The sequence below is a fragment of the Dipteris shenzhenensis genome, chromosome 20, assembly GCF_047967505.1.
Source record: "Dipteris shenzhenensis isolate YYH24624 ecotype China chromosome 20, Dip_SZ_1.0, whole genome shotgun sequence".
In the NCBI taxonomy this organism is placed as follows: Eukaryota; Viridiplantae; Streptophyta; class Polypodiopsida; order Gleicheniales; family Dipteridaceae; genus Dipteris; species Dipteris shenzhenensis.
The window spans coordinates 38,249,538-38,263,271 of NC_141615.1; the positions used below are offsets into that span (position 1 = coordinate 38,249,538).

A 13,734-nucleotide genomic window follows, 5' to 3' on the forward strand; every position below is an offset into this window, starting at 1 on the left:
ACCTACTAACCGACACATCATCAGTCACACCTAACTCAAGCACACCTACACATACCATGTGTTCACACACTCACAACCATAGACCTTATGACCCTAGGTATGATCCCATTACATCAATTTGTCCTTCATAAAGTACAAACAATGGAATCCTTGGATGGACTCACTTTAAGCTATAATTCTATAATCAAAGAAAATGAAAGTTGGCATATGAAATACATATTGATAGTGGATGGTCTCTTAGACCCTAAAAGGCATGCTTACAAAGGAGTGGGAAGCCTACACAATGCAAATGCATATATAAAGTGGGTGCACAACAAAGATGGGTCTTTGTGGGCTTGACCATGCACCATAAAGACAATTGGATGGTCTGCTTAAGGGACATGAGCCCTTGTCTTTGTTATGTAATACAATATTTATTCAAGGGTTTGTCAAGTGTATGATGTATAGGCTAGTATTACTTATATAGCATCTATTTTTAATGGTACTTCTTGAGGCTTGATGCGCATAGGCCATTTGTTTCATGGATACACTAAGTGGATACCCCTTGGCTAGTCTCCATTTCCTTCTTTCCATTCCTCCACTCCATGTCAAGTTGCAGAAGAGAAGGCGAAATTTGGCAAGCAAGATGCATGGCAGGGCTATCTCGCTGGTCTAGTGTCAGGAGGTATAGCTAAGAAGTCCCATGTTAGGTGAATGAGATTGGAGAAGCTGTCCACTAGCAAGGAGGTAGCACTAGGCAAAGAGGTAGGTGAGGGTAGAGATAGAACATCAAGAAGCAAGGTGGTGGAGACGTAGAGTTGGCAAGGGAGGGAGGAGATAAAGGTGAGGTCGAGGGAGGTGACTTGGTGGAGGGGGGTACGTGTCTATTAGATGATTGAATGGAGTAAGGGGAAAGCAATAAGAGACAACAAGAGAGGGGCCTTCAAGTCAAGAGGGAGGGGAGGAATGCACTCAAAGGGGGAGAGATAGCAATGGGAAAGCAGATGAGAGGGGGCAGAGCGAGGGAGAGAGGGGGTGTTGGGGGCCTAAGTAGAGGAGAGGTGGCAATGGACAATGGCGGGAGGGCTGAGCGACAAAAACTAACCCTCTCTTTCCCTCTCACCCAACTGCCTTCCCTTCTCGCCTTCCTCATCTGTCCCCTCCCTAGGCCAGCCCTCTGCCTTACTGCCGAAGGCCTTGCCTCCCCCCCTTTCTTCTCTTCCCCTCCCCTCTCGTTGCCCCTCTCCCTCTCCCTCCCCCTGTCCCACACCACGACCATTTCTCCCTCCAGCCCCAGTCCCCACTGAACAACCACTCCCTCCCTTTCCTTATGCGCATCATTTCAAACCCCCTCCCCCTCACCATCTCTCCCTCCAGCCCTACTTCCCCCCTCACTATCCCTCTCCCTTTCCCCTTGTGTTGCTCAAATCCCCCTCTCTCCCTTCCCCCTTTTGTTGCTCGACCCCCCCCCCCCCTCGCGCCTGCCAAAAAAATGAAAAATTAACGTTCAGTGAGATGAAATTTTGTTGTTCCTCTCTTCCCCTTCTGCCTCCCATCTCTCCGTCCCCCTCGCATGGTCCCTTCCTCTTGCCTTTCTTCCCCCTCACACCCACCTCCCATCTCCATCTCACCTCCCTCGTTGGGCCCTCTTGTACACGGCTCTCTACCTTGATGCCCTCTGCCCCCTGCCATCTTTACCTCCCCTCCCCCTTCTCCTTCCCTTCCCCTCCCCTCGCCCTTCTCCCATCCCTTCTCCTCTTGCTTCCCCTCATGCCTCGCCTCTCTTCTTGCTTGTCCTCCCTTCTCCACTCCCCTCACCCTCCCGTCTTGCCACCCTTCTCCCCTCCTCCCTCGCCTCCCCTCTTGCCCCCTTCTTGCCTTCCCCCTTCCTTACATCATACGCTAGGTTGTGTTGGGTTAATTAGGTTAAGTTGGTTGGGTAAGGTTATGATAGGTTGGATTAAGTCAGTTTAGATTAGATTAGGATAGGTTAGACTAAGCTAAGTTAATCAAGTTCTACCCTTACCTTAAGTAAGATCTACTTAAATAAAGTCAATTTATGTGAACTATGAAACGCAATGAGAATTGCTTTTTTGGCATCAAGATTTTATACCAAAAATATTAAAAAAATATTGACTTTGTATCATGCTCCTTGGCATTAATAAAGTTATAAAATTTTGAGTTAAGAAGAGCCATTAAGGGGAGATTCCAATTTTACATATAACCAATGAATAGCTATCTTTCACTTTGCATTAAGTGCCAACAACACCCCAATACGGGTGATCATGACAGGATCCTGCGGTGATTGTGGAGCTTGAACTCAGGAACAAAAACACATTCTAGCAGAGCTTGATCTAAACACTCTTTGGCAAGATGCTGAACTAGTTACTTGGCCAGCACTAGGACGATTTTCAGAAATCTCAAATCCTAGGCAGCCAAGTGGCTTCAAAGGAACCGTGAGATAGTTTGCTTAATATGGCAGTGAGAGCTATAAAAATGTAGGAAGCCTTTAATAGATGTGCTTTTCTTAATTTGTTGGAGCCATTAATAGGTTGACAGCTAATGTTATTGCATCATGTTCAAAATAAATAGCCTCCCCCTCTGCCCATAGATTTCTGCAACGTGCGTGTGGTATCATCGCTTCCCAGGTACTTTAACAGTGGGAATTTGCAACATGTGGGAGACGCATTGAGTAGCAGCAGAAGTTTTAGCAATAGTTAGTTCGTAGCACTATAGGGATGGAGAGGAGTTACGCGATGGAGAGGGATCTGTGGTCTTTAGGTAGTTAGTTTAACAAGCGTTCATTAGTTAGTTTACATGCTCACGATTGCTCCCGCTAAAAAGGCTAATGAGCACGGCAAGCTCCCAGAAGAATAACGCATCAAGAATTTGCTGGCAATGAAGAATAAGGCAAGAAATGGTTATAGGAGGAGATTGGAAAGCAGGAAGGAAGGGATAACGAGAAGATTGTGAGATAGCTGCTGATAAGAAGGAACGCGAAAATGGTAGGTGCAGTTCAAGTATTGAAGACGATGAATAGTGTAGCAGAAAAGAAGAACAAAGTAGAGACGTTGAGAATGAACCTTAGAGCATGGCCAGTCTCGATTCAATCTCAAGCAAGGTGACGACCTCAAATCTGTTCCGATTTTGGGCAGCCATGGATTTCGGGCACTGCATGATTGATTCTGCGCCTTAGCCGCTCTGTCTCTCCCTGCTTCTTCCTCTAGGGAGCTCTCACGTCGGCACTCACTATCTTTCTCCATCTCGGTCTCATGGAAGCCAACCACACAAAGGCATAGCTCTCTACACCCTCTCCCCCCACTTGATACGATCATCTCGACTGTGCATGCTTTTCTTCGGCGTACTCTGGCAGCTTATGCGAGACTTAAGCATGATTTTGTGCTGCAGTACTCTAATGCTCATCTCCCTCCCGTCAAGCATGGAAATAGCGAATAGCGTATTCCATGCTTGACGTATTCCTGTAGGCAATAGGCAGCTAAGCGGTTGAGAGGAAAGTATTGTAGACAGCAAGGCGATTCCTCCAAAGACTGGGCAACTTGCGCCTACAGCTCCAAAGCAGGCACCAAGGCTGAGCGGCCATGAGCGCTCCTGCTGTAGCAAGAAGCATGGGCTGAAAAGCATCTCCTGGGCAGCAAGATCCAATCAAAATCCCTCCAGGAAGATAGGTGACTAGATTTTCCTTGTGCCGAATTGTGAACACGAAGACTTGCCCGAGTGTTAGAATTGTTAGATAGACAATCTCAATATTCCTGAGTGATCGAGTTTGAATGTGAATGCAGCAGAGGTTCAATATCCCTGTGGTGACGGTGTTTGAATCTGAATGAATGCTAGGGGCTAAGCGAAGATTGTTGCTGCTCTTACGAGATAAGGGAGTGTTGCGAACTAAGAAGAGAAGAGAAGAGACAGGGTTGAGAGTAGTGGCTGTGGGACGTAAGGCGAGGCTTGCAATTGTATGAAGCAAATGTGGAAACTATACGGGAGTTTGTATGAAAGCTCTTTGCAAGGAGCCTCCTTGAAACCTCCACACGTCAAAGCTTGCAATGAAATGTCGTTCATGTATCGTGTTAAATCCAATCCTTTTGTATCCAACCCGTATATACCTGCAAGATGACGGATTGCATGTTAGGGACTCCACAACCAGACAGTCGCCTGGCTTTCTAGGCGAGATAGAAATCTGCAAAAGCTCACCTACAATGTTTTTCGTGGTAGGATTTGAATGACCAATTGCACATATGCTAACAAACATATCCAGACATGCTGAACACGAGGAATGCATATTGACTAATCATGATTGTTTTTCAGATTCCAACACTCCAGCAAAGAAATAGGCCACTTGTCGTCGAGCTGTGGACGTCAGAAAGGATACTCCACGTAAGTACAATGTACGGTCATTTCAATTCTGAAATGTTTCTGCACCGTCTGTTGCTCTGGTCCGCATTAATGCGCTACACCTCCAACACTGGAGGTGACTATTCGAAACGGGGGGATGGCACGTTCCCCTATGATATATAATTTTTGGAGAGACATGTGCCGGCTCTCCACCATACATTACGTATGGTTTTTTTTTTTTTAACTCCTCATCTTGAGCACGCACACTTCTTCGCACATTCTGTTTCCGCAAGGGAACATTACATTTGCTTGGTTCGACCAACATACTAATCATGTCTGCAACACTTCTGTTTTCGAGATGTTTGCAGCCTCCAAACGAGTGTCTTCTCCTAAAGGTACGCACAACAAAATGTATTTGCTTGATTCAATTTATTTTATCAATTCTTTCACCTTCTAAAGATAGAGGTTCAGTCCATTTTGTTTTTCCTGTTGCGTTTAGACAAAACCACGTGAGTGAAATTGTAGCATGCTTGATTCAATTTATTTTATCAATTCTTTCACATTCTAAAGATAGAGGTTCAGTCCATTTTGTTTTTCCTGTTGCGTTTAGACAAAACCACGTGAGTGAAATTGTAGCAAAGTTTCGGATGGTTTTTATTATTAATCCATGTAGGTGTTTAAACCCGAACATAAGACATCGATTCATGTCACGATGTAGAAATGACCACCGGAAACTCCTTCGAACATGACCATTCGTCAACGCTCAGAGCAGCCAGAGATCGAGCTATTCAAGTTGATATAACATCAAGAAAGATGTCCTTGAGGCCAGCTACGTCATCGTGGTTGACGATCGCAGATAGATACAAGCAATGGGTTAGTAATTGCGCGGCTATTTTCTCTAGCCTTCAAATCTGCGGTGTCTGTGGCATAACCACGCTAGTGTCTGCAAACCAAAGGATCGTTTCTTCGCAAGGCATAGGGATCTCAAGCCACACCGCCGCACTCGGAAACATGATACTTTTGGATGCCTGCGAGAATATGGGCATGCAAGTGACTTACTGGAAATGCCAAAGCTGCACACGAGATGCCCAGCGGAGCAGATACATTGTGCGGTTGATGCCACAGTACTCTCGGCAGTTGCTTAAAACAAACCACCTCCACACGCAACTGCTAAGCATCATAGATGTATCCATTTCAGTTACCACGACTGCAAATGCGATTGCTCGTGGCACACTCGATCGAAGGTCACTTCTAGACAATCCTCTGATATCTTGGCGAAACGTCCCACTAAGCTCGGCTCAAGAAATCGTGACGAACGAGCTGTCAGGTGTGCTCGCATACAACATCGAGAACAATCCAATATTGCGCAAGTACAATTCTTTAGCAGAGCGTGCGGACATCAAGATGGGTATGTGCATCTTGAGTCCTCAAACCATTGCAGGTATCTTGGAACTACACGATGAGACAGCTCCCTTCGAGTTAATGTCAATAGCGGAATCTCAGCCTGAGCTCCTGCTTTTGCAAAACATGGTGGACCCCGCGAACCGTCGCGCCTTTGATGCAACGGACAAGCATGAGTTTGCCTCCATACAGCTACGGGGTACAGAAATGCTTTCAGAGAGGGTCGCTTTATTCCACGTCGACGGAGTAGCAGCAGCTGGCAGTGCGTGCGTTGACATAACCATGGAGTCAGCAGTGTTCCCATTCCTGTTCCCTTTCGGACGGGGCTACTATGATGGCTGCATACAGTTCAGCAACTATGTGAAAATGAGAATATGCACCTTATTCTCTATCTACACGCTCTACAAGCCGTACCTGTTGATCATGTTCCAGTTAAAACAGGCAGTGATGATTGCCAATTCAAGCAACTCTACATGCTTGCAACGAGACATCGACCAATATAGGAAAGCCAACCCTGCCACGACCGATGAAGACGCAATGAGACACGTGCTTCGCTACAGCATGCCATCAACAATGCCGGGGTCCCCATCGTGGCATCGACGGCAACTGAAGGACCTCATAACGATGGTCGATGCTTGGGGCCTCCCAGATTTCTTTCTGACATTCACTGCAGACGAGGTCACCGATACACGGTGGCAAGAAATTAATGTGATCGAGAGCATCGCAACGCATTATAATGCGCAATTCACTTGGAAGGACTGTCCTGTTGAATGCGTGGCACTTTTCCACGCACGCTTCCACATGTTCATGCGCAAGCATTTGCTTTCATCCGACGGTCTGCTTGGCCGAATACAACACCATGTCGTTCGTTATGAGATACAAAACAAGGGCTCCCTACACGCCCATGTCATATTGTGGGTCCACCATGATGATCGTCGGCGAATTGCAAATGAGATTGCAGCTTACGTCCCCAGGGACGAGGCCCTGGATCCTCGAAACACAAGGCTGCGAGAACTAGTTCTCAGAAAGCAATCGCACGTATGCAGGAAAGCATGCTATGTCGGACCGTCACACCACAGTTGCAAGCACGGCTTCCCTTTCGCAACACAGCCAGAATATGAACCCATCCTCGACCCTCTGACGCAACGTTGGTTGTATTACCGGCCGGGACATGCGCACCGAAACGTCGTCCCCTACCACCCTTCCATGTTACTGTTGTGGGGTGCGCACATGAACATACAGCGGGTGACAAACTCTTCAATCTCTCACTACCTCCTCAAGTACGCGATGAAATCTGAACCAATGGGCAAACTAAACATCCGTTCAGAAGACGCCTCACGTTTGGGATTGCAACATCTCGACGAAGTAAAGCTGAAACTCATCGCCGCGAGCCTCCTATCAAAACCAACCTCTCCAACAGAGGCCGCGCTAAACTGCATGCAGATACCAATAATCACAAGGAGCGAGACCGTTCACTATGTCGACTCCTCGCCACCATCTCTAAGACAACGCATCGTCTCGCGAAACAACAACGTCACCCTGCACCCGGTCGACATATACTGCGGGAGACCGAGCGTCATCGAGGAGAGCACGTTCTACGATTACCATAGGCAATATGTGATACGAAAGCCCAAGGAAACGCAACGTGGAACGGTCGGTCTTGACCTCTTCGGCAACAGGATCGCAAAATGTGAGCGAGTAGTCAGATTCACTGACCACCACCCTGGACATCAACCAGAGGGGTACTTTTACAACGTGCTCTTGCGAAAACTCAGCTTCAGGAATGAAACGGAGCTCATATCACCTGCCAACACAGCTGGATCCTACTTTGTCGAATGCCAAATGCGCGGCCTCATATTGAGCAACGAGGACCTCGAGATGTATGTGACCGAATACACGCAAAGGAACTTGCTAGCGACTGACCACACGGACCAGTTGATCAATATGATATTGCAAAAGGTTGCGATCATCCGAGACTGCCCGATGGAAGCGCCTAACATCGACCAGCAAACCGTCGAAGGGCCAACACGCGCGAGGATGTTGCAAAAAATGGCCGAGTTTCGCACCGTCGCCAATGCCGCATTGACAGTAGAACAACAAAGAGTCTTCGAAAGCTTGGCTTCAACAAGCTCGGGGCTACACGTTGTCTGTGGAACACCAGGTAGCGGCAAAAGCTTCTTGATACGATACTATGTTTCGCATCTGGTAGCGCAAAACAAAACGGCAATACTCTGTGCATCAACAGGGGCGGCTGCGACGCGGCTGAGCGGGATTGCAACCACTGTACACTACCAATTCAAGATCCCTGTGCGCAGCAGTCAATACCCACTGAACATCCATGAGACGGATGAACGACACCTCGCAATCAAGGAAGCCAACGCGATCATCATTGACGAGATGTCCATGCTAACAAGGATGACTTTCGATCTCGTGGTAAGACAAATCGTCAATGTCACGAATGGCACATTGCATGAGCCATTCAGACACAAAATGCTGATAATTTTTGGAGACCTGGCACAATTACCGCCAGTCTGCAAACACCGCAAGGATCTCTGCGAGCCGTGCCACATCACGTCCTCCGCGCACTGGCCTGCAGCGAAAATGTACCACATGCAATTCTCGGTGCGACATGCACGAGACATGCCGTTCTTGGCATTCTTGCATACCATAAGACTCAGGATGCCCACAACTGACGAGATTTCTGACTGTTTGGGACAGTGCATTGTCGACAAGGAAGGTGCATGCCACTTCATCGATGCCGAAACAACCATCATTTGCACACACAGAGTCGATGTCGCTACCTTCAACGATGAGCTTGTGGAGAAATTCAACACTCCCGAGACGATTGTGCATGTTCAAATACACAGTAACGCCGCGAGCGAACCAGCTCTCAAAGAATGGTTGGAGGACAAAAGCTTCAACGAGATAGGAAAAATTTGCGTGGGGGCGAAGGCAATGATAACGGAAAACATCGACCTCGCAATAGGTGCCGCAAATGGAGCAATGTGCAAAATCAAGAGCATCAATGCAACTAGCAGGGGGGAAATCAACGGTATCAATGTCGTCGTGGACACAACAGCGGCCGTGCTCACATTACGACGCTCGAAGCATCAGCGAAAGGCAATAAATGGAAAATGGTTCCACAAGTCCACATTTCCACTGACCCTAGCATACGCTATCACGGGACACAAATCCCAAGGCGCAACCATATCCAACAAAGCGCTGCTCATATTCCGAGGAGTGTTTGCCCCTGGCCTGGCATACGTGATGTTGTCCAGAGTGACTGAGAGAACGAGGCTGCGCATATTACATTGCCCACATCCAGACATATTTAGACCAATTCCACGAGAGTTCTCACAGCCGACAACACAACCACGCGCATAAAGGTATTCACTACCAGAGATTGAAAAAGGCAGAGGCAAGTCATGAATATGTTGCGTCAAACATGCGTGCAAGGAAAATGGTTTTAATATCTTGTCTGTTGTCAAGAACAGGTGCAGAGAATCATAAAGCTCGGGACATTGCAGCATAAGACATGGACGCAGACAAGGTAAATTCCACCAGCGTGAAAGAATCTTTTTTTCTTGAAGATTTAAAAAGACGGCTCGTTTGAAAAGACGGTGTAATAAGTCGTGTCTGCAAGCAGCTATTTGCGCTATACAAAAGCAACGCGAAGGCAACAAAACCTCCACCAGCAAAGAGGAGGTTCTTCCTAACCACAAAGCAATTCCGGCTAGCAAACAATGCAGGAGAACGTCCGGGAGCTTACATCAACGGCTTCAACACGTATGCAGAACTACGCGACTTCATTGACAACTGCAATAGGCGTTTGCCAGCTAAAAGAGAGCCGGGAGGCTTGAGATTCGCAAATGGTGCGTAATGCTTCCGAAAATTTAAAAAAAACACAACAATTGAGAAAAAGAATGAACGAGTTGCAAGAACAACAAAACTCATCATCGATTGCACTTCTCCTGCAGGACTCCTCAAAGAGATCCTTGTCGAGCTTGACATTGAGTTCGATGAGACCGATAGGATGATGGAAAGTTTGGAGGGGCAGAAGCTACTAGACACGAAGACGAAAGGGATCACAGCGTATACGTGCGAGCTGCTGCATTACGGGTACAACGTATCCTTGGAGTTGCTGAGGGACACGACGCGCGATCAAGCAACGGCTATACTCGAACAATTCATGGAACAATTTGGAGGGACGCACGACGCGACGCACCCGGTGACGACAATGGAGAAGCTAACGTATATTTTCGACAGGGACTTATACGAGGAGCGCTTCGGTATTGGAAACGATCCTTTCACGGCAACAGAGAAAAACCAGGGCAAGTAAATAAATGCATTCTATTATGGACGTCAAATGAAAAAAAAAGACCGAAAACCTCGATGACTAACGTAATTGTCAATGTTTACGCAGGTACGACATTGAAAGACGCGAGCCTCGAGATGAAGGAGGAGCCTCCACTGAAGCGCCCGCGCAAGGGAATCGCGCGAGCCTCGTCGTCTACTGCATCACGTGCAAGCCCAACAACAGAAAGTACATAGGGAGCACGACGGACCTGCCGCAGAGGATCAAACAGCACAATAAAAAACCACCGGCGAAAATGAAAGAGGACTTGCAACGTTACAAGCCCTTTGAAGAAAATTTCGAAATCAAAGTTTTGGAAACAACAGACACCGTAGACAAAGCACGAACTTTAGAGCAGTACTACATAAGGAGCCACAACACAGTAGGTCCATTAGGTTACAACACGCTCGAGGGCCATCCGGCCAGAGCGCGGAAGTACTATTTCCTAAAGCGTAGGAACATAATTTGACCCAAAAAATAAACATTTGTGCCTTCGAAAAAAGGGAACCAATGAAGTTGCAAATGGTCTTGGAACTTTTGTCGTACATGCAATGCAGCTTTGGGTTTGGATTTTTCCTGTCACACTTGCATGCTTCTGGCTCAATTTCGTTCGCTCGAAGTGGAATGACAATAGATTTGCTTACAATGCAAAGAATAGGAATTTGTCTTTCTCCGAAAAGAAAAACTACGTTTAACTGTCTTCTGCATCATTTCTGACAACGTGAATCATGTGAACCTCAACAAGATAGCAAAAGAGAGAAGTATTCATCAAGAGCCCAGCTGGACAAGCACTCTAGTTACTTTGCATCACCAACACTTGCAAATGTGCTTGGAGGCTTCAACCTTCCTTGTTTCAAGTCTTCCACGAGTCTTTCCAAAGTAGCCTTGGAGCTTCCTTGGGCCAACATAGCCTTCCTGGCAACCTTGCCCATCTCTTTTGCTGTCTTCCTAACCTCTCTCCCTTCCTCACCTCCAATCATCTCCCTCACAACAACTTCCACCCTCTCCCTATTGCATTTGCCTTCCCCCTCAACAAGCGCCTTGCCAACCTTCCAGTCCAGAATACACTTCAGATTGGTGTTCTGATCTGCCCCTTGAGGAAAACCTATCATCGGAACTCCCATGTATAAGCTCTCTATGGTGGAATTCCATCCGCAGTGTGTGAGGAAGGCGCCCACAGCAGAATGCCCCAGCACAGCCAGCTGAGGTGCCCAGGAAACTATGCGGCTTCTTCCCTGTGTCCTTGTTTGGAACCCCTCCGGTAGCTGCTTACTCGCACTTTTCTCCTCGTCCGGACGAATCACCCACAGAAATCGCTTCTGGCTTGCCTCTAAGCCACGCGCCAGCTCTTGGAATTCCTCGTCCCCTGGAGAGAAGACGCTCCCAAATGACACATACAAAACGGAGGATTCCTCTTGCGCATCCAGCCACTCCAGACACGCATCATCTTCTGGAAGAAGACTCGCATCCCGGAGCAAATCTTGACTGGAACCGCCACTAATCAAAGGGCCGATGGTCTCAACGCGGACATGTTCTGCTCTTAAAGCATCGATAACAGCGCTTTCCAGATCATAAAACGAGTGGAGAAGCACTCTGTCAGCTTCCTTAAGATGCGAAAAGATGTCAACAAAAAATTGAAACCCAGGACTGTTGAGGTCGTCACTGCAGAACCCTTTCGGCAAATCACCAAGGCGGAACGGAGGCAAGCCGGGGGCGAAGTCGACTATCCTTTCATCTGATATTAGCAAGCGACGGACAATAATCAGCACTATGGTCAATCAAGCTCTTACGACTATACTCGTATGTCTTTGATGAGCAACTTACCTGACACCAAGGGGAGGTACCCTTTAGCAACAAGCTCCGGAATGCAGAATCCCATGGAAAACACAGTGGCCGACTGAAGCCAAACTGCAATCCGGGGGATCCCGTGCTTCTGGGCGACGTCATGGGTCCAAGGCAGGAAGCTGTCGGTCAAGAGGCAGGAGGGGGGGGAGGGGTCCTGGAGGGCGAGAGTGTGGAGGAGGGAGTCGAGGCCGTGCTGCATGAGGGGGAAGGACTGCCACATGACGGGGCGGGAGACAGCTTGGGACAGATCAGTCGACAAAACATCAGGGACGACATGGATACGAAGATTTGGAGAGGAGGAGGCAAGAGCTGGGCGGCTGGAGAGGAGGGAGGAGGTACGCGAGGAGTGGACAAGGGTGACGAAGATGCCTGAGGAAGCGAGGTAGTGAGCCAGGAAGGTGAAAGGATTGATGTGGCCTGGAATGGGGAGGGGGAAAACGACCACATGGGCAGAAGAAGAAGAAGAAGAAGAAGAAGAAGAAGATGCCATAGCTCTCCAAGCTGCTGCAGATTTTTGATTGTCAAGCTCAACAAAGATGCAGATTGATTGTCAAGCGCAACACAAATGTACAGATTGTCAAGCTCAACCAGATGAAGACTGTCAAGCCCAAACAAGCTTTCCTTCCTTCACTCCCTCACAAACAAAAAGCAGATTGTCAAGCTCTCAACAAGATGAAGATTGTTTCGCCCAACAAGATTCAGATAGCTCTGCCTCTCCTTTCCTTCCTTCGTTCAATCTCACAAGATGCAGATTGATTGTCAAGCGCTACACAAATGCACAGATTGTCAAGCTCAACCAGATGAAGACTGTCAAGCTTGAACCTCTCCCAAACAAGCTTCCTTCCTTCCCTCTCTCACAAATAAAAAGCAGATTGTCAAGCTCTCAACAAGTTGGAGATTGTCACGCCCAACCAGATAGCTCTACCTCTCCTTCCTTTCTTCGTTCAATCTCACAACATGCAGATTGTCAAGCCCAACACGACAAGCTCAAGCTTTCTCACGAGTTGCACACACTGTTAATTTGTAGTCCAAGCTTTTCTATTTTGTCACATTGAGTATACCACTTCCAAATGACTCGTTCTTTGTTGTGCCAGTCCTTTCTTTTTCCTTCCATCTCACAAAATTAACATATGATGCCATTCTCAATTTTATTCAATGTCCATGCTTATATCATCACTTTGAACTTGTTGGTGGTCTAGTCCTCCTCTCATACTAGTCATTGCTTCATGGTTTCCACGTTTCAATTTAACGTCTCGTACCCACCTCACTCACACAATTGTGGGAGACACGAGGTTGAAAGGGCAAATATTTCCTATCATAAATTGACCAATATAGATTTGGTATTGGGATCATGTGGAATTATTCACTTTTAGACAACATGAATATGTTGACTTTGTCTCAATACAAGGATATTTATATTAAACAATCAATATATCAACGCAGCAACATATGATAAATCTTCAAACTCTATGGGAAAAGTTTAATAGACCTTGATTGGGATTCTCGTCTTTTACCATGTAACAAGGAAGGGCATGTTTGCTATCGTGCAAAAAACATGTTTTTATGTTGATGAGAGGAAACACTTAACACAAAAGGTTATAGCTATGAAAAAGGAGCCTTTTTAAAGAAAGTACTAGCTGCAAAAATTATCTTTGGTGAAATTATAGGTGTTGTGGTAGATGAGATCAAAAGCAAGTTCCCACAAAATGAGCTAATGGAAGCATTTACAATCATATTCCCACATGTTTGGGTCATGGGATCTTATGAAAGTATTACTAGCACCCCTAAAGAATCATTTGGATGCT

At 47.0% G+C, this 13,734-nt stretch overlaps 1 protein-coding gene across 1 annotated transcript; it reads right to left on the minus strand.

The window, feature by feature from the left end:
* Positions 1–10,881: 10,881 nt before the first annotated feature.
* LOC147889626 (mogroside I-E synthase-like) lies at positions 10,882–13,051 on the minus strand. Its single transcript, XM_087391281.1, has 2 exons — positions 11,909–13,051; positions 10,882–11,819 (listed from the first exon to the last, which is right to left on the minus strand). Exons 1-2 carry the CDS (start codon positions 12,417–12,419, stop codon positions 10,882–10,884), a joined length of 1,449 nt encoding a protein of 482 aa, XP_087247407.1. The 5' UTR covers positions 12,420–13,051.
* Between the last annotated feature and the right edge of the window lie 683 nt (positions 13,052–13,734).

Coding starts and splice junctions, on each gene's coding strand:
- LOC147889626 (XM_087391281.1), bottom strand. CDS start 12,419: ATGGCATCTTCTTCTTCTTCTTCTTCTTCTTCTTCTTCTGCCCATGTG. Junction 11,820..11,908: donor GTACCTCCCCTTGGTGTCAG/GTAAGTTGCTCA, acceptor TGCTAATATCAG/ATGAAAGGATAGTCGACTTC.